Genomic DNA, 22,015 nt, shown 5'->3' with positions numbered 1-22,015 from the left:
TACCTCGATGTGGACAGCCGAAAATGTGTGCCCCCACCGGGACTCGAACCCGGGATCTCCTGCTTACATGGCAGACGCTCTATCCATCTGAGCCACCGAGGACACAGATGAATACTCATGCACGCTTTGGCGATTCCCGTAAGAGTAATGAGTGGGTGGGCAAATGTCTATAAGGTACAATACATATGTAGAATTGTGGACAGTTGGGAATGTGAGTCTCACGAGAAGCGTGCAAGGGATAAGTCCCTGCAGTCGCGCTATTCATCTTTGTCCTCGGTGGCTCAGATGGATAGAGCGTCTGCCATGTAAGCAGGAGATCCCGGGTTCGAGTCCCGGTGGGGGCACACATTTTCGGCTGTCCACATCGAGGTATATCAACAACACCTGTTGGCAGCTGAGGTTGTCAGTTAGTCATCTTTTATGACTGTATTTTGTTACTTATGCTCATCTCCAATAACAGCTTTGCTTCATTCACTAAATGCATCAAACATCCAAAAAGTACTTTCATTCTCTTGGGTGTGCTATCACCGACAACAACCATAACACAATACTTGTAATCTTAAGAATCTCAGAATTTTGTAGGCTTCATTTGAGCTTAGTCTGTAATTTCATTAATTTTACTGCCATTTTAACCCCCTTGTAGAGGCTAACTGCCATAATACAATCTCCTATTACAAAACATAAAAGAACTTTCTGAATTTGGATCAGTGTACAAGTATTTGGCAGATGGATGGCCATGAGGTTAAGTGATAGATTCGCTATAGAATACTCACAGTACAGGAACGAATATTTGGGGGAAAAAATAGTGAATTAGATTTAAATTTGACAATTCTGTACTTTATTACATGTCAAAACATTTGCTAATTGTTTCACCACGCCCTCTTGTTCATTTTGACACAAATGCTTGAGGGTAAATTGATTTGTTTGCTTTATAATTTGTCACTCAAAATATTTCACAGTTGTATTCAAAAATTACATGTAGGCACATCACTAAGTTTGCACTGCATACATGAGTGGGTCAGTATTTTTGCTGTCATTTTTAAAAACGATGGGTTGCTGAGCAACATCTTATATCCATCTATACATTAGAAAATAAAAAGTAAAAGGTAAATATTTCACGCATTCCCTTTTATTTTAAAGATTAATACGGAGATCCTGACTGGGACCTGTTGCTTTTTGTAGGAGGTGCAGTTACTAACTGATCCACCCAGGCATGCTTCATGGTCCTGTTCTGTAGGGGGGGGGGGGGGGGGGGGGGAGGGGGGCTAATGAGGTTTCCTTTGGTCTGCAACACATGATTTCTCTTGAAACATGTAATTATGAGATGCCAGCAAATAGTTTAGACATTTTTTAAAATTGTCAGCTACCTGTCTGTTGAACCCTGTTTATGTGCATATTGCTGCATTGTGGTTTTTCCGATCTTTCTCTCTGCATCTTTTTGGGGGAATGCCAGAATAGATCCCTAAGGAGATTCATGGTTAATTCCTGCTGCATTCATTGTGTAAGCAAACATTCATGTCATTATCAATGTTTTTGTTTGTCAATAGGAAATTAAAAACTATTATAAAAGAAGAGAAAGTACAAGGGTGGTTTGAAAAGTTCTCGGAATCACTACGCGAAGTCAGTGCTAGCGCAACAAGTTGTTCACCTGATATTCATTGAATTATTGCCTGTAAACATGTGCCATGTCAGTGCTCTTGGAAGAGAGCCGTGGCTGTGACATGGCTCTGTTGTTGTTCCCACGTAGTGATTTGCAAAGATGGAAAAAACTGAGATTTGAGCAGTGATACTTTGTAAAGAAAGGTTTGAAAGCAAATGATATTCATGCCGATTTCCAAAATACACTGGTGGGCAAATGAAAAAGTTATCTGCAAGATGGGTGCTGCGACTCTTCACACTGGATCAAAAACACATGAGAATGGTCATATCAGAATGATGTTTGGCCCGTTTTAGGAGAAACGAACAAGATTTTTTGCGCCGGTTTGTGACCACCAATGAAACTTGGGTGCACTACTATACCCCAGAGGCAAAACAACAGTCAAAGCAGTGGAAACATGCTGATTCTTCGCCACCAAAGAAACAAAGACAATTCCTTAGGTGGGAAAGGTCATGGCTTCAGTGTTCCGGGATGCTAAGGGAATTCTATTTGAAGATTATCTCCCCACTGGGCAAATAATTACTGGAGAATACTATGCTAACCTCCTGGACAAATTACTACAAAAGACGCACAAAAAAAGGCCAGGTTTAGCAAGGAAGAAAGTCGCTCCATCAAGACAATGTGTGCCCGCTAACATGTGCTGTCGCCATGGCAAAATTACATGAACTAAGGTATGAGTTGTTGCCACACCCGCCTTATTCACCTTATATGGCTCCATCAGACTTCCGTCTCTTTCCAAAACTGAATATTTTTCTTGGTGGATGAAGATTCACTTCAAACAAAGAATTGATGGCCGCAGTTGACAACTATTTTGCAGGCCTGGAGGAAACTCATTTTTGAGATGGGATCAAGGCACTGGAACATCGTTGGACCAAGTGCATTAGTCTACAAGGAGGCTACATTGAAAAATAAAAATAGTTTCAGTAATGTAAGTACTGTTTTTCTATTCCGTTCCGAGATTTTTTTCAAACCACCGTCATAGTTGTTACATGTACACAAGCAATAAAAATTTTCATCGCATCTGGATAGTAGAGCACATTAAAGTGCCTGCTTCTGGGTCATGGGAAGGCATGCTGGCCACGGATCAAATCCGCCTTAGGGATTAATGATGGAGCCTGGTTTGCAAGCCAACCTGGATGTAGTTTTTAGGTGGCTTTCCACATCCATCAAGGTAAATAAATACTGGGATGGTTCCAAGTCCTATCTCAAATACATATTCCATAAACAAATTGAAAAATGTTATTAAATTAGGTCATGTGACGAACACTAGACGCAGACACAAGGGGTGCATGGATTCATCCCCAGGGTGAACTGGCAGTACCTAGGGGAATGGCAATCTTATTTAATAATACCTATACACAGCTATGGTCAGTTCTCCACATAATAGTGACAGAATATCAGTTCAGCTGGATAAAGGGCACCAGAATGGCTAGATGGATAAAAAATTTCATTTAAAAAGTAGCATAGTTTTGATATAGTGCTAGTTTGCCATTGTTATCAGTTGTATTTGTGGTTGTAAAATAAACTTTGCAGTATTGCAGAATCTGCATTATTTTAGTTTAATTAATGTCAGTAATATTCCATGTTATGAGCTCTGGTATTTATTGTGAATTAATCATATCATCAGAATTTTTGTCTTTGAGAGAAGGTATGAAAAGGTCAGATGCTGCTGTATTTGTTTCTGAGGTAAATAAAATAACAGTTTCAGTATGTATACATTATTTGTGTGTTATTATAGTGAGAGGGGATTTGCTTTTTATAGGTATCTAGGAATTCTTAATGATTAGGTTTGATAAAATTTTCAATCTTGCAAGCTTTAGTAACTGCTCTGAATGAATGTAATGATCGTAACCATGTGAACAACTTAATGGAGCATCACAGTTGTACATATCTGTTATTAGTTGAAGCATATTAACTCACTTGATTGTAAATTCAAATATGTCTCTGTAACAATCTTATATGAAATCCTGTAATTGTTGAGAATGGTCTCTTAGTTTAAAGGCATGAACTGTTTTTAGAGCTATCTTTTCATAATTAAATTATTTTAAATTTCGGAGTTCCCTTAGCTCTTGAATCAGTTTTGTGAACAAATGAAGAGGTTTTACTGCTAAAAGTTCTTCCTTCATTAGCATGTTAAATATTTGTTGGGTAGACCAACTCCATCTGAGAACAAACGCAAAGAAGTGGAAGGTCATATCCAAGAATGCAGGGAGACTGATTCAAAAAGTGAAGGAGAAAAGTTGTGTGACAGGTAAGAAAATGTATTAACTGGAACATGTAAAAATCACATCTGATTACAATGAAAGTATGTAACATGAAGTTCATGATACGAGGGTTATTCCGGGAGTAAGGTCCGAATTGCTGCAGCTAATCAGATGTGTCACGAACACTGAAATGCACATGTGCACCGACTCCAGGCATGCTTTGCTCACCAAGCAATGCTATTTGCTTTAATATTCTTGCAGTGTACTGTTCGTAGTGTCAGCTCAAAATGTTTAAAACAGTTGTTCAGCTTGCTGACTGTGAAATACAGTCAGTGGTTGAGTTTCTGACAGCGATAAATGTTGCAGCAGCGGAAGTTCATTGCCATATAAGTGAGATATATGGCTGCATCACAATGAATGACAGGAAAATGTGTAAGTGGGTGATAGTAATTGGGAGGTAAAAGTCCTTAATGAACCTCTATCAGGCCAACCACCAGTGATCTCAGATTTGGTCAAAGCCATGAATGAAAAGATTTGTGCAGACTGGCGATTCACAATTTCAGCATTGGAGTTTCTGAATGCGAGTAGAACAACTTCACACAAATTGTCTCTGAAAAGTTGGAACTTCGTAAATTGTGCACACATTGGTTTCTGAGGCTGTGTACTGAGAAAAACAAAATGGAAATAACAGCTTGTACTCTTAATTTTTTGAATCAGTATCTCTAGGAAGGTAATCACTTTTTAGAGAACATTGTCACATGGGACAAGAAATAAATTTCTTACATGACCCCCAGAGTCTAAATGTCAGTCAACCGAATGTTGTCAGATATCATCACCAGTCAAAGTCAAGGCCAAAGCAGTCAATTTCAACATGCAAGGTTATGGCATCTGTGTTCCGAGATATACATGGAGACTTATTAGTCAAGTTTATGCAGCCAGGGACACCAATAAATGCAGCTGCTTACTGTGTTAACCTGACAAAACTTTGATGTGCAATACAGAATAAGCTGCGTGGTCTACTGTCATATGGAGTTTTGTTGCAGCGTGACCCCATTCTGCCATTCACACCCAAAGTCTGATCTGATCTGTTGGGAACAGATTGTCCACCCACCTACAGTTCAGACTTGGCCCTGAGTGATTTTAACTTGTTCCGCTACCTAAAGGAATTTCTCGGTGACAAGTGCTTCGCAACAGATGATGAGGTGAAAGAAGCAGTTAAAGACTGTTTATCCTCAAAGGCAGCAGATGTCTATGACCAATTGATTAAAAACTTGTAGAACATTATAACAAATGTGCAGACAAGTATCAAAACAATGTAGAAAAATACAAAGGAATAAAATAAAAACAGTTTCTTGAAACAATATGTGATGGTTTATGTTTTATAAAAAATCAGGCCTTACTTTCTGAATAACTCTCGTAGTAAAATGTATTAATACTACTTGAGTATTATCAATGGAAGCACATTTAACTCTAAGTTTTGCGTATTTTAGTTGCTGAAACTGCATTTTCAAGTCCATTATTTGATTTGCTAACATGCTATCAATTTCACAAACAACATAGCTCCTCAGACATTAACAGATAAATTCAAATTATGGGAACACCATGTTGTGAATATCATAATAGCATAGTCGCATATCTTCGGTAAGGTGGTGTAAATTATTGTCCACTTTGAGTTAGTGTACTCAGTATGATTTCCTTGTTATTCCAAGCATTCGTACTATAATTTGTTATTTTATAAACAATGTAGGAAAAGACAGATTGCTACTTACCGTAAAGAAGACATGTCAAGTTGCACAGAGGCACAATTAAAAGACACTTACATATGGCTTTCAGCCACAGACTTTATCACTGAAAGGAACACGCATGCACACACGCGCGCGCGCCCACACACACACACACACACACACACACACACACACAAACTGCCAACTCCAGCATCTCAGAATGCATTGGCCTTACCTGTTCATTACATTCAGTTGCTTCATTTGCTAAATGAGTTTTAGTGGAAGAAAATCCAAATGTTTAAATGTGAAGCAATTATTTCTATAATTTGTTTTTAGTATGTTAATGAGAATTGCTTATTTTCAGTTGTTACTATTGTCTTTCACTCTTATTCTATGTCATATGTTATGGTATAATCTAGATTATTTTTTCTGGGTATGTTAGTTTAGCTTATGCAATTTTGCAATAATGAAATTTTCGGCCTAAGATGACAAACAAAAATCATGAAAGGCAAACTCACGTCTAATGTTGACTGGTATAATGTGTATAAACAACTGTAACAGTACAGAGCTATTAGTAGCTTACGAGGTGCTGTACTACTCTTCTTGTGTATAACCGTAGGCTTCCACGGCCATTGTCACTATCAACAAAATTATTCTGGGCTGTTGACCACATTGTCAATATATAAAATAGACTGACGTTTCAGCCACTGTTGCAGGTGACCTTCCTCAGGACTATGTGCTGAGCTGCCTGCTGAATGAGAGAGACTTAAGATATTGTATATTAGCAGAGGAAGCTGTTTTCATAATTTGGCAGGGTACTTGAGGATAGGAGGAGGGATGTTAGGCATTCTTTATTGGTCTTTATATTATTTCATGTCATCAGTGGATAAAGATGTACTTGATTGGTGTTTACATTATTTCTTGCCGTTGGTGAAAACAGGTGAATTAGAAGCTGGTGGTGGCTGTGACATAGTGCTGTTTACTTGTTGCCAGGTGCGGGCTGTGGAGTGCTTGCGCTCTGTGTGCATACGATCACCACAGTTCCCTTGTGCTCCTGTGTGATTTGCTTCGTGCGTGCTGTCCTCCTGTAGGGTTATCACTGCTGGAAGCCAGGATGCTGAAAGTGTATACCCGCCCTCTCTATTCATGTTCGTGGGTCACTTGGCTATTTGTATCACGTCTCTGATCTTCCTCCTCAATATAAATGGCTGCTTTCCCAATATCCGGGCTGCTTGGAATATTACCTGTTTATCACTCTCATCCTGGTGTTCCACCACCTCTGATCTGTTCCGCCGCTTCTGATCTGGCGCGTTGTCCCAGATGGATATATCTTTCATGCTCTGCAATTCGTTTGCTGATTGGCTACCCTGTGTCGCCTACATACAGAGGCCCACATTTGCAACTGATTTCGTAGACTTCTACGATGTTTAGCTTGTCAACCACATCTTTCTTTGAGCCTGGAACATCTTTTATTTTGTTATTGTTCCAAAATATTGGCGTGATATCGGCTTAGTGGAAAATTTTGCCCATACATTCAGTGACGCCTAGTACACATGGTAGTAGGGCAACGTTCTGTGCATCCTTCTGCTCTTCCCTATTGCCTTCATGCTTTGTTATCATAGTTTCATCTATCATATTCTTGCCATAACCATTGGCTCCAAAAATGGATTTGAGGTTTCGTAGTTGTGCCTTCAGGTGTTCATCATTGCTGATCCTGTGGACCCTCCTGTTAAAAGTGTGAAGGGCGAATGTCTTCTGCATAGGATGATGATGGGAGGAGGTGTGGAGGTACCTGCCCATGCTGGTGGCTCTTCTGTATACTCTGGGCCAAGTTTACCATCAGGCCTTTGGTAAACTTTAACGTGTAGGAAAATCAGCACCCCATTCTTTCCAATCTCCATAGTAAATTGTATTTTACTATGCTCTTGATTGAGATGTTGATGGAAATTCTGTAGTTCTTTCTTTCCATGTGACCAGGTGATGAAGGCATCATTAGCATATTGGAGCTAGGAATTGGGGCATAATGGTGCAGATGGGACAGCTGTTTCCTCAAAAGTGTGCTTGAAGGTGTCTGCTGCAATAGGCGAGAGAGGGGAACCCATAGTCAACAGCCCAGAAGAATTTTATTGACAGTATTCTTCTTCTAGTTTATAGACACACACACTTATAACAACATTTACGCCCAAATGCACACAAGCTTGCCAGCCAGTTTGAAAGACACTAACCCAATCCACTGTAGCCACAGAGTTGCCTTGTTTTTGTTTATTTTAATTTATCTGAAGTATTTGCTGGAATGTGTATGTCACAGTGGTTATAAAATTGAGAAATTTCATGAACCTGAACATAACAGATGTTGGTGGGTCACTAATAATTTATTTAGGTCTTAAAACTTGTAGTTTGAGAACAGTATAATATGTTTCCAAATTTGATTCTCTCTTTGTTTTAAAAGGTTCATGTCTCTATGTTGCCATCCTAATTTTGATTTTTTTGAGGTTTCATAAATCAGTTACAGTGAAAGACATGATAATTCAAACAATGGAAAATCCAGGATGTAGTTAAGTGTTACAAAATAATAACAAAGGAAAACAGCACTGGGCTATGGTATGGAAGAAAAGTCATTATGCAAAATTGAGCAATGGAAAATCCAATGTAAAGAAACAGATCTCCTGTGCCTTACGTCTCCAGTCACCCACCACCTCCGGCCACACAGGAGCATTCCCTCTGTGGCTCAGTACCACCTAGGACTGGAGCAGCTGAATCACAGTCTCTGGCAGGCTTTTGACTACTTCTCTTTGTGCCATGAAATGAGGAATGTCATACCCACTATCCTTCCCACCACTCCCACATAGGTATTCCGCTGCCCACTGAACCTTCACATGTGTTGCATTCTATGTGGGCATGACAACCAACAAGCTGTCTGTCTGCATGGATGGCTATTGACAAACTGTGACCAACAAACAGCAGGACTACCCAGTTGCTGAGTACAGTGACCAACATGACGTTCTTCATTTCAATGACTGCTTCACAGCCTGTGTCATCTGGATCCTTCCCGTCAACACCAGCTTTCCTGAATTACACAGGTGGGAACACTCCCTCCAATATATCGTACATTCCTGCTATCCTCCTGGCCTGAAGCTCTGTCAGTCACGGTCCTTACCCCTTAAGCCCCTTCCCTGTTTCCATTCCAGCACTACACAGCCCTCCATTCCATGAGTGCACTTGTAGTGTTTTTACTTTTCTCCTTGTCCACTATCCCCCCACCACCACCCCCACCCCTGCCCTCCATCTGACTTCCCAACTGCACCTAGCTGCCGTACCCTCTCTCCACCTCATCCTTGTATGCACTTTACTGTTCCCTGCTATCCCTCTTTCTCCCCACCCCAGCTTCCTCCTTACCCCCACCATCCGGTTGCTTCTCCCATGATATGCTGCTGCTTGCAGTTTGGCCTCAGCAGCCACGTAGTGTGTGTGTGTGTGTGGGGGTGTGCGTGTGCGCTTATTTCCTTCGTAGTCCACAGTCATTTCAAGCTTTTGCTATGTTTCTAATGAAACATTGTTAATAATGTGTTATGCTTAATATTCATTCCTTCACTGATATAAATAGAGACTTTGTTTTATCTGTAACCTTGTTTCAGTACACTCTTGTTCAGCAGTCCCCAAGTCTCACTTTCCCAAACTGAGAACTTTGCCCACCAACGCAACCTTAGAACATGCTCATACGTGATAACCTTAGACTCATATTCCCACTTTGGAGTAATGTTATTCGCTAAACGTTAGGTGTTTCCATCAGCCTGACGTAGCTGCCAAGCTCTGTTCTGTTGATCTGCTGCGCTTGTAACACTACCAAATCCCCAACCCAATAGAACCCAAATGGCCTCATAACACAGCCTTAGCCTTACAGTTGCTGCAGTCCTCTTCAGAGGTCCCAGTTTTGGGTTCAAGTGAAATTTAATCTTGCTGGACTTTTTTGCTATCATTCTGAAAGTACAGAATATGTCAAAAGCTGACATTTATCCTGCCTCAGAATTTTTTGAAATTTTTAATTTGGCTCCAGGAGTCAATAGCAGCTTCATGTGTGGGTGTTGGGAATGGGGGTCGAGGATGGGGGAGACTTGTTCTGAAGGAGGACTACCACTTCTCAGACTTCTTTTATTGTGTGAGAAATTACGTGTTCTTATGTATATGTGATATTCTATTTTCCATCAATGTAACCATAATTTTAGTTAAAGAGCTCTTTGAAATGTGACTGTGTGTGTGTGTGTGTGTGTGTGTGTGTGTGTTCCTATTATTGCATTTTAGAATTTACATCAATTTTTGATTGTTTCTATATTGCTTTGTCTTTGCCTAAAGTAAATGCATTGAAGAAGAAGAGGCAGAGGAGGAAACCAACAGTGAAAGAAGCTCTCTAGTACATCTGAATTTAACACAAAATACATTGTAAGTTTACCTGTCTTTGATAATTAGTGCGCTTATAAAATGAAACTGTCATCAGAATATTTTAAAAATCCACACGGTAGTTCATTATAGTCATCCCTTGTGTAGGTATCAGCTTACTCGCTTCTTGAAGTCACAAGTCCAAATGTCCAGTTATGTCCTTTGTAACTGCAATTTGTGTCTAGTTCAGTATACACATGAAAAGTTAGAAAAACAGAAATCAAATAAACAACTAAAAGTACCACTATTATTCCTATTTTCAGTATCATACTGTGTCCAAGTATGCACTCTCAGTATGAAATAATTTCTGTGGAGCCCTTTATTTCCAGAAAAGCACTGGATGGGAATTTAAGGAGTGGGAGTTACACTTGGATAATGAAGAAAAATATAACTCATATTAAGGATTAATGCAGAACTAGAGATTTAATTGTTGATAGGTGAAACTACAGGGTTTGTGTTCCTTTTATGTCAAGTTTTACTGGATGTCTCAGGAGGAATGGTCATTATTCAGGGATATGACGGAAACAATCATTCGAAACAAAAATGTCAGGTAAACATGGGCTCTAAAATGAATCCCTGAAGAGTTAAGGGTATACGGAACATCCTATGCTTACAATGTTAAATTGAGCTAAAAGTTAGGAACATTTTCTCATTTGTTATTTGGACGATACTCTTGATTTTTTCACAGAATGCAGAGATATGTTCTGCTTTTATGCTGAGTTATTAATTTTGAAAAAATAATGTATAGTTTTTCAGATATTTTATTTTTTGTAAATGTTAAAAAAAGTTATACATTTTAGCAAGTATTTTAAAATTTACATCCAGTGGTACAAAATAATTCCACATATCTTTTAATTCAGATATATTAGAAGGTCTTAAGGAACAACTACAGAAAATTTCATCTTTCTACTATAAATAGGCCCTGAGAAAATGGACCTTATACACAAAAAAACTAAAGTTACGGGAAATTAGCTTCAAAGTTTTTACTTCAGTGCAAGCCTGCTCCAAAGCTTTTATCATCAGAATCGTCCAACAGCTTCCTCTTGATGGCTCTGCTATGCTGTCTAGCCATCTTTGAATATACTTTTATGGCATTATCTGAAGACGTGAGCTGTTCCTTGTCCCAACAAAGCATAGCTGTGGCAGTTTGTAGTCCTATACAGAGCCCCAACTTCTGCAGAACTTTGCACTTCGTTATATTGCCCTGATTGAATGATGAAACAGCATCATAAACGCCAAAGTGAAGTGTGTTTATACCCACAAACACAGTTTTAGGTAGTCCATTCCATATCACATGGTTCACACACTCATTTGGATTTTGAGTCCGGCCATGAAGACATTTCTTTAGTAGACTAATATCTGCGAGGTCTCGGAATATTGGTTTTATTTCATCCATTATGGCAGGTGGCAGGTGATGAGAGTTATTGTATTGTTTCTTACCTTGCCTCTGTTGTACTTGCACCAACTATCGTCTCCTTTTGGACATAGCCCATGTTGGGGATTCTCATTGTTTGAAGCTGTATGAAAAAACAGAGCCCAGACTGCTCTTCTCATTAATTCTGCGTCTGCTGTATTCTGTCTTATTGCTAGACCAAAGCACTTCTGAATGTGATCTATTGTAGCATCTGTCAGTCTATTTTTCCCATCTAAAGTTTTTCCATCGCTCAATTTCTTGCCTTTCATGCTAGCCTTGAGCGGTCGAAGTCTTGATCCCATCCTTTTCTGAACATGGCCAACACACTCCAGTTTGGAAATTTTCACATCGTTACCATATGGTCTCAGTTCCTCAATTTCTTTGAAAGCCCTTGAGTCACCATCTCCAAGATAATTTATGTATCTAACGTTGTACCATTTTACTGAGCGTTGATAAATACTTCTTACACCAGCAACTTCCATATCACCACTTGACCCATAGTAATTTGCCATGCATTCCTCTTCATGTTTAGTTTTCATTTTCTCCCTGCATCTGCAATGCTTGGAAAGTATTGCCACATCAACTACCTTACCAGTGTCCACACTTGTAGCTGTTACTACACCATTCAGAGATGTGTGGCCTCTCTTCTGCCAGCTTCCATCAAAAGCTATGGACAAGTCTCTGCTATTATTATTTTCGACAACTGCTTCCTCAACAGCATCTTTCATGTTTTCCTGTGCCACATCTTCTACAGCAGAGCCTATTGCAATTATGTGTTTGTTAAATTTTGAAGGTGGAGGAGGGAGGTTCATCACACCACACAACATAGCACCTGCAGCCCTGCCCTTTCCTATACACCGTAATCCATAAACCAGTCTAATGTTTATATCATATAGTTTACCTGTATCTGCAGTAACATGTGAGAAATTGAAGAAAGTAGCACTGTCTTTGCAATAACTGCACATCAACTCTAATTCACAAGCAAGTCCTATATGTAAGTTTGTTTTCAATGAAACACCATATTTTCCACATTGTTTGCAGCACACATTGTTCTCCAAAACATCTGATAATAAAGAGACGTTAATTACCTCATATTTTGTAGTCCCAGCATTTAGTTTCTTGTATTCTTCTTCAATTCCAGCTAGTTTTCTTCTTGAAGCACTTTCCGGTGTAGTGGCAGCAGCATCACTCAATGTATCACTACCAGTGTTGAGGTTAGTCGCTACTGGGACATCAGATACCGATGAAGATGAATCAGACGAATTTTTACTACACTTTACTTTCTTGCACCAATGTACACACTTTCTAAATACCTTCAGACTAGGTCTTGGCATGTTGAAGGAAAGAAAACTCAATGACTTCTCCACATACGACTTTCACAACAATGACATGGATGTACTCACAAAGGAAACAATACAAATGGTGCAGAATCTATTGTCAACTGTCTAGCAGTGTAGCCAACAGAAAAGCTAACTCTCTTGTCCTCAATTATATCTCTGGCAAGGCTGTCTATATCAGGTATATTTCGCATCTCATATACAGGTGCGGAACATCGTGTGTCGAAATTATTTTAAAATATTATTTAAAATAGTTCTATTCACGTCATCCAAATATTTTATACATGGTATTAAATGGGAGAGTCTAAATTTTTCGAAAATGCATTTACCCAAAAATCGATTTTTTCATCGAAAAACTCATTCCGTATACCCTTAAGATACTTGATCAGTAGAAGAGATGTGTTTCACAGTAATGAAGATGAACAGGTGCTCATAGCTCTTAGGACATATGCTTTAGAGCCCATTTGTACAGGACATCTGTTTTTCTTGTTTTGGTCAATGCTACTACCTCAGCAAAGAGTTTACAGTAGAAGAGATTTGTTTCACCATGTCAGAGGTCAAGAGGAGCTCATAGCTCTTAAGATATGCATTTTAGAGCCCATGTTTACTGGACTTTTTTGCTTTGAATGACCGTTTCTGTCATCTTTCTGAATATTGACGACTCATCCTGGGACAACCTGTAGATTTAAAAAACAAAAAAATGTACATAACTTTAATTTTTTCAATGAATGGTTTATGAGCCGTATTCCACTTGTGTTTGTAACAAAGAACATAAGCATTTTGTCAGTAGTATTGCTTCGACAGCTTTATTGCTAATGTAGTCTATGATCGCTATGGCAGCAGTATGTATTTTCCACTGCTTATTACCACAAATACCTTAAACCTTTTATTACTGATTTTTCACAGAGAGTTTCATTGTTGATTTAGTAGACAACTGTTTACTGGAGCAGGATATGAATTTTTCTCCAGTGCAATATTTTTGTCCAGTTAATAATAATAATAATAATAATAATAATAATAATAATTGTGACAGACATTTTAAAAAGCCATTTTCAGATAACTTGTTTAACACAACTTCATTGTGGCCTTCATAGATTTGTCTTATTTTTATGAACTTTAAATTAATGATTGCAATAGTAAATGTCTGATAGTAATACAGAAACTACAGAACTGAGTACAAAGTATAGTCACTTTAAAATAAGTGCACATTTTTATGTACGCAAAAAAGTATTGGGTGAAGATGGGGAGCAATTGGAGTCTCACAACACAACTTACACCGACAAGGTTAGCAAGTGAGTCAGTCTATACGGCATACCTCTGTCAGTGCTAGACAAACATATCAACAGTAGGATGATGATAGCGTAGTGTGAAGAACTGAAGAAAACTGGTTTTCAGACCAAAAACTACAAAAAACAACTCTTGAGTTGCTGTGTGGTACATGCTTGTTCTTAATCAAAAAACGCAAATTATTTGTATCATTTTTGCCTAATATTGTATGGTGTGTATCATACTTCCTCTTGCAATAATTGAGGGGATGCAGAAGAGCCAGAAGAAGAAGACTGCAGTTATGTTCAACAAGAAGAGGAACTTGAAGTTCAAAGTGATACCTACCTTATGTACAAAGTAGATGCAAGTGTAATGGACTTTATTAAAATTTTCCCTTTATGTTAACTTGAAGCTTATGACCTTTAGAGAACATGTGAGAATGTAGCATGCATGGTTAGCTGGTTATAGGAAGTCCTCATAATATTGTGTTAAATGTAACTTTGCTGTTATTAATTGTATCATGTGAAGCAATGTGCTTCATCATTGTGCTAGCAGTGTCTTATAATATTGTTTTATGCTGACATGTAGTAACAGTGTAGAACATAATATATTTGGAAGTATTTAGAAATATCTGATCCACAAATAGTGAGTGATTTATCATCCTATTTTTTCTTATTTGTGCTGCTTATTAACTTCCAGTGTACTTAAATTTTGTGGAATGTTTTAGGGGCATGACAGTGACATCTGGGAGTGTCACTATTACAAAGGACAATTCAAATTTGATTGGAATCAGCATTGGAGGAGGAGCACCATTGTGTCCTTGTCTTTATATTGTGCAGGTACTATAGTTTTAATTGATTTGTTCATTTGTTGTGGAGCAATATGTATGTGAAATTAGTCTGTAGTGTGTCAAGGCAGAATAGGACAAAAAGTTAAAGTGCAAAATCACAAGGTAGATGAGTGTGGCTGCCTGACAATTCATTTCACTTGACAAATAGAAATTCATTAACAAAGTTGTGAGCAAAGATAACAACTCACTGTATAGAGGGAGGTATGGAATAGGAATCACACACTAAATAAGGTGTTGGTTCCTGTCATCCTTGGGCTTTTCATCCCTGTGAAAGCACAGCCGCTCATATACCCCCCCCCCCCCCCCCCCCTCAACACACACACACACACACACACACACACACACACACACACACACACACACACACACACACACACACACACACACACACAAAATCTCCTCTATCGTCTCTTAAGGGGTTAAATACATTCTTAATGTAGCTATACAGCCTGAAAGTCTTTCAAACAAAGGATGTTTCTTGAATACTTGAGCTCAGTACTTTTTATGTTATTTTATGTTTATTCATATAATAGAGGGAAACATTCCACGAGGGAAAAATATATCTAAAAACAAGGATGATGAGACTTACCAAACAAAAGCGCTGGCAGGTCGATAGACACACAAACAAACACAAACATACACACAAAATTCAAGCTTTCGCAACAAACGGTTGCTTCATCAGGAAAGAGGGAAGGAGAGGGAAAGACGAAAGGATGTGGGTTTTAAGGGAGAAGGTAAGGAGCCATTCCAATCCTGGGTGCAGAAAGACTTACCTTAGGGGGAAAAAAGGACAGGTATACACTCGCGCGCGCGCGCACACACACACACACACACACACACACACACACACACACACACACACACACACAGACATATCCATCCGCACATACACAGACACAAGCAAAATGTCTGCTTGTGTCTGTGTATGTGCGGATGGATATGTGTGTGTGTGTGTGTGTGTGTGTGTGTGTGTGTGTGTGTGTGTGTGTGTGTATACCTGTCCTTTTTTCCCCCTAAGGTAAGTCTTTCCGCACCCAGGATTGGAATGGCTCCTTACCCTCTCCCTTAAAACCCACATCCTTTCGTCTTTCCCTCTCCTTCCCTCTTTCCTGATGAAGCAACCATTTGTTGCGAAAGCTTGAATTTTGTGTGTATGTTTGTGTTTGTTTGTTTGTGTGTCTATCGACCTGCCAGCGCTTTTGTTTGGTAAGTCTCATCATCCTTGTTTTTATGTTTATTCATTATGATACGGCAGTAGGTGCTGTTTTGCTTTGTGATGGAGCCGTGACTGTTTTGAGTATATGTTATGTTAGTATATGTTGTTATTGTTTGGACAGGACACACAATTATTTAGAAAGCTTTTGTTCTTAACAGTGGTCCAAATCATAGAAGAAACAGGAGAGACAAACAACCTGCTTCAGTGATATAAGCAGAACATACCAATTTGAAAAATTGACAGAGTGCTATTCAGTGAAAAAGAAAATGTTGAGTCTGTTCATCCATATGAATTTGATATGGGAACCAAACTGGTAAAACTGATGAAAATAGATTATGTGGCTTTGCTTGCCATGTGCACATACCTTAATCTGCAGTGAAAATAAGACAAAGCCTAGAGAGAACACTGGTTTGGTGGTGCAGAATAATTTAAAAGTCAATGTTGATGCAAGTTTTGTGGAAGAACCTCCACAAATTTTTCCCTTCTGCTTTTGTACTAATAATCTGTTTAAGTCTGTATAAAAGAACTGCTCTTATCCATTCTCATTAGTCTGTGAAGAAGTGAAACACAGTTGGCATTTGCTAACAAGGCAGGGCATGTTTTAGTAATGGTATAATAAAGTATGTTCATTGTGTTAAAGTTGATGATATTACGACTTAAAAATTATTTGTTTCTAACAAGCAATAAAACACACCTATCAATTGCTCAGTTGAGACAAACCAAAGCTCTGCATCCTACAGTTGTAATATATTATTATGTGCCACTTGTGTTCTTATCAGTGTAAAATCTAAAGAGTGAAAGTGTCATTTCACCAAAATTTTATTGATTTGCATTTTTCCTGCTCTAAGGAGCTCATGGGGATATTCCTATTTTTCTTATTTGCCATAGTATTTTCCATGATTTTTACCCATTGTTTCTTAAAATATACTGGTGTCCAAAATTAAAGCAACAAACTACTTTTACCCCATCCTGTGTCTAATTCACAATATAATCATACAGACTGTCAACAGATGTCATTACAATCGTGTTCTGAATGGAAGATGGCATTCTGATCAGTGGACAACCACGCCAGCAATGACATCAGGGCATGATCAAGTGTGGTATTGTTTGCAGGGTAGTCCCATATCCACAGTCACTGTGTATACAGTCATAGATGGTGCAGGACATTGCTGTGGAGGGCCATAGGAAGAATGGAAGCAGGAGAGTTGCAGAAAAAGTGGATTGTTATTTCGCTGTAAGGGCATGATGGTACTGCATTTATACTGCACCTTAACTGTCATCTGACCTTGCAGCATCCCCTGGCCATGTTGTATTGAGGCAAACGGTGTGCAGAAAGCTTCAGCGGAGTGGCCTTTATTGTTGGATACCTGCTGTCTGTTTACCTCATGGCATGTCTTCACAGAAAGGAACATCCAGGGTGGAGCTATCAACATGCCACCTGGACAGTCAAATGGTGGGCCATTGTTCTTTTCGCAGATGAGTCCTGATTTGGTCTGGAGAGCGATTCTTGACGGATTCACATCTGGTGGGCATGTGGAACATGATTTCGGGACCCTAACATTGTGGAAAGAAACCGATACCGAGGAGGATCCCTAATGATGTGGGCAGGGATTATGCTGACCACTCAAACACCTCTTTATGAAATTTTACAGGCAAATCAGCAAGATTTAACTGCTGTTAGGTAATGCAAGTAGATCTTGGGATCTCACATACAGTTGCTGTGGGCCCAGACTTCGTATTGATGGATGATAATGCCTGACCTCATAGAGCATGGGTGGTTAATGTCGTTTTGGAAATGGTAGATATTGCAGGCATGGCATGGCCTGCTTGCTTTCCCAATTTGAATCCCATAGAGGATGTGTGAGGTGCACTAGGGAGACAGGTTGCATCATCTCAGCATCCACCCACCACTCTCCAGGACTTGTGAGCAGCTCTGCGGGAAGACTAGGCGTTATTGCCTCAACATGAGATTGATGACATCATTCACAGCATGTCCCATCGTTGTCAAACCTGTATTGATGCCAGAGGTGCTCACATCCCATACTGACCACATTAATCAGTTGTCAGAACATGTGTGCAAATCCATTAAGTTTGAAAAAAATGAAGAACATTTTTGTCTACCATTATGCATGTTGCAGTTGATTACATTCTGTATTGTTTACATTGTTTCTACTTTACGAGTACTATCACCTTTTTATACTGTTTTGTGGCAAAATAAACACAACCTTGCAAAATTTCCATTTGTTATTTTAGTTTTGGACACCAGTGTATGTTATTGTTTATGCCCATTTTTTACTTTATTACCATAAAGTAAATTCCTTCGTTTATACACCAGGTATTTGACAACACCCCAGCAGCAAAGGATGGCACATTACAAAGCGGGGATGAGCTTGTTGGTGTAAATGGCCAGTCAGTGAAAGGGAAGACTAAAGTAGAAGTTGCCAAAATGATACAGGCATGCAAGGTAAGATATATTAGTGGTCATTTCCTAACTTTCCTGTACTTGATCCGGCTATTCTCTGTGCTGCCAGTATCCTGATGTTCTGTGGGCAAGTTGTAAATTAGATTTACTTTGCAGGAACAGCCAGAAATGTTTATCCTGCTGTAATTTATATTTGTTCTGAAACTTAACTGTGTCTTTGAAATACTTACCACTGATAACTAAGTACGTTGTTAAGTTATTGAATTGATCAAAGTGGAGCAAACTGACTCATTATTCTTGTTTCTAGACCTGACTGTAGAGGTTAAAGGTGTTTCAATACACAGTTCTCAAAAAGAATAAGCAGCTTTGACAGTGAGATATTTCTGTAGTATTTGTTTGTTTGTTGCCGAGGTCTCTCTTTAAAATTTCTAGCTGAGAATATTAGAAGTGTCACATAGTTTTATACATTTTGATATTTATGTCTTGGACACTTTTTTGCCTGATGTGTCATTTTATATTCGACTGTTATATGTTCAATGAATACAAAGTATATTTACAATAATTATGTAAGATCCCTTGCTAAAGATATATGGATACAAGGGGAATTATACAGCCAACCAGTTGCATGCCAAAAATTAATTCAAACTTTTACCTAGTTTTTGATAAAAATAAACCTGTCGTCCTCAGAAGAAGTAATAACGCATGTTACATATTTTGTGGAAAGAGAAATGGAGCTTAGCAAACAGTAAAATGATCCATATAAATGCTGTGGCATACCCTTGAGACTTAGTCAACAGTAAAATAATCCATGTAAATCCTAAGGCAGATGTGCATCATATACACAAACAGACAACTTGAGTCATTACTTCTTCTGAGCAAGACAGGTTTATATCTGTTGAAACCAAGGCAAAGGTTTGAATAAACTGTTGGCTTGCAACTGGTTGGCTGTATAATTCCCATTGTATCCACAATTCTGTAGTTGACAACTACTGCCATGTTCGAAATCTTAAAGAGAAGGTAGTAGTGATTTATATACAAAAACGAGCAAACCTGGCAGTGCTTCACAGTGGCTAAATATTTATTGGAATTGGGTATACATCCTAATTACCTCCTCCATCTCTCTGTCTCCTCCTCCCTCTCTCTGTGTCCATCTCATCCTCATTCCCACTCGCTCCGCCCATCACCTCCTGCCCCTCTCCCTGTGCATCACCTCCTCCCCCTCTCTTTCTCGATTTCTTCCTCCCCCTCTCACTTTACCTTCTCCGTCCTCCTCTCTGTGCCTGTTTCCTGTGCCATCTCCCCCTCCTCATCCATCTCCTCCTGTCCCTTCTCTCTGACCTGGAGCCTTGTTTATTGTTATTGCAAACAAAACCTTGGTTGGGAACTGAAATTGCTTAAAACGTGGAAGTAAATCGGTTGGGACCATTGGTATATAGAGTGTGAGAGAGGCCTCTCTAGTTGCTGGATCTGTGACGATAGTAGCTTCAATGACAGTATTTCACATTGTTTACTCTGTGGACATGTACTGTTACAAAGGTTTGGATGATTTAGGTTCTGTAGTAGTGTTGTAATCATAAGATGATAAGCCATATATACAACTTTCATGTTTTCTATTAAAACTGACTGTGAGAAACAAAACAAAACAGCACATTCTTGTGCACACAATACTTGTTTAAAATTAAATGTAAGGACAAATTTCATATATGGGAGAAACCATTTGTCTAATGCTGTAAATGTCCCACTATTGCAATTATAACTGACTGTGAAAAGGAAAACTATGCGGCAAATTTTCACAGCACAGCATTTTCTTTTCCACAGTTGGTTTTAACAGAATACCTGCGCATTGTTGTTTAATATTACATATGGACAATGTCTGAATTTTTATTAGAGTATCGTGTAAAAATTTGAAGTAAATCAATCAAGAACTTTCCAAGATTTTTGATAATAACGTTTCCCCTGTACATGTTATATACATATTTGTGTATGTGGCCTTTTGCCACCTGAGTGTTTATTAGAGAGCATTGTGTAAAAGTCTGAAGTAATACTTATCAAGAACTCTTCGAGAATTTTTGTAACAATGTTAAATGATATTCTGTTTTTATATAGTAGTATAGATATACATATATTATTAAAAATGTGGCCCATGTCCTTCCAAATGTTCATCAGAGTATCATCTAAGAATGTGAAGTAAATCAGTCAATAACTTTTCAAGATTTTTGGTAACAATATTGAACATCAGACTATCTTGGTGTAGTAGTATGCATCTTGAATATATATTTTTATACCATATATATTAAAAAATATGTAGTGTTTGTCTGTCCAAAGGTTTATTAGCATATCATATAAATATTTGAAGTAAATTGGTTTTGAACGTGTAGAGAGTTTTGCCAGCAATCTGTATAATTGAATACAATATATAACATATATATTTTAAAAATATACAGCCTATGTCCATCTGAATGTTTATTAAAGTGTATTGTAAAAATTTGAAGCAAATCACTCATGTCCTTTCTGAGATGTTTGGTAACAACATTAAACAATGACTTGTCTTTATATAATTGTAGAGATATCCAGTGATATCTTAAATTTATGGTCATTAGTGCTTAATCATGTGTATACATTTTTCTATTAGACAGCCTTTTAGATTGTTTCCCGAAAGCACGCTTTGTTTTATTTCTTTTAATATAGTGGCCAGTTTATTGAAATGTTGCCAGCCTGCTTCAATAGGAGCACACATTGCCACAGTGAGTTCCCATTGTTTTATGTAATAATTCTCCATACTTCAGAGTGCACGTTCATCATGTATGTCCTTACTGAGGAAGGTGAGAATTAATGTATCACACCAGCATAATAATCTTTAGTGGTTTTAATTTTAAAAAAGAGTGTTTGCCAAAAAGCAGAAGCATTGAGTTGTCAGTAGGCACACAAAAAAAGGAAGAAAACTCACTAGCTTTCAGAATTTATCCGTTGATGAGCTAAATTAAAACAAAATAAAGCGCGCGCGCACACACACACACACACACACACACACACACACACACACACACACACACACACCTGCGCTCCTACATACTGCCAGCTAGATTGACAGTGCCAATGCTCTTTTTGTGACAGGTGGACTGATTGCGATGGGGGGTAGTGTTGGGTGGTGTGTGTGGAGGGAGAGGGAGGTGGGAGGCCGAGAGCTCACAGGGAGTCAGTCGGTTTGCTGGCTAGGAATGCAGGTGTGTGACAGTTACCTGGTCTCGTATAACGGGTGTAGGTGAAACCAAGGTAATTGTTGGATGTTTTTACTGGCCACCTGATTTTGTTGTGACAATTCTAGATTCATTCAAAGAAAGTTTACAGTCAGTATCATGCAATACTAGTTGGAGGTGGTTTTAACCTACTGAGTATGGGTGGTATGGGTAGACAGTTTTGTGATGTAGTTTTGAACATGTTATCTGAAAACTGTCTTGAGCACCTAGTTCAGCAGCCCACATGTGATGCAA

At 38.7% G+C, this 22,015-nt stretch overlaps 1 protein-coding gene and 2 non-coding genes across 5 annotated transcripts in view; 2 read left to right on the top strand and 1 right to left on the bottom strand.

Annotated features, from left to right (window-relative positions):
• The window catches only part of LOC124789446 (PRKCA-binding protein), a 99,411-nt gene that overhangs the window by 7,654 nt on the left and 69,742 nt on the right, over window positions 1–22,015 (top strand). For 2 of the 3 annotated variants that reach the window (XM_047256808.1, XM_047256807.1), the window contains 2 exons: window positions 14,764–14,875; window positions 18,438–18,566. In XM_047256808.1, coding sequence (XP_047112764.1) covers window positions 14,764–14,875; window positions 18,438–18,566 — 241 coding nt within the window. Of the gene's footprint in view, window positions 1–3,809; window positions 3,909–9,935; window positions 10,023–14,763; window positions 14,876–18,437; window positions 18,567–22,015 lie in introns of all 3 variants that reach the window. The other variant, XM_047256806.1, reaches the window with a different exon arrangement.
• Window positions 29–103, bottom strand: Trnat-ugu. Its single transcript has one exon. It is a non-coding gene; the product is annotated as a tRNA-Thr (tRNA).
• On the top strand, window positions 270–344 carry Trnat-ugu. The gene has a single exon. It is a non-coding gene; the product is annotated as a tRNA-Thr (tRNA).

This window comes from Schistocerca piceifrons, chromosome 3 (assembly GCF_021461385.2).
Source record: "Schistocerca piceifrons isolate TAMUIC-IGC-003096 chromosome 3, iqSchPice1.1, whole genome shotgun sequence".
Lineage (NCBI taxonomy): Eukaryota > Metazoa > Arthropoda > Insecta > Orthoptera > Acrididae > Schistocerca > Schistocerca piceifrons.
The sequence above is the reverse complement of the archived record's forward strand: the minus strand, read 5'-3'. Positions and strand labels throughout refer to the sequence as shown.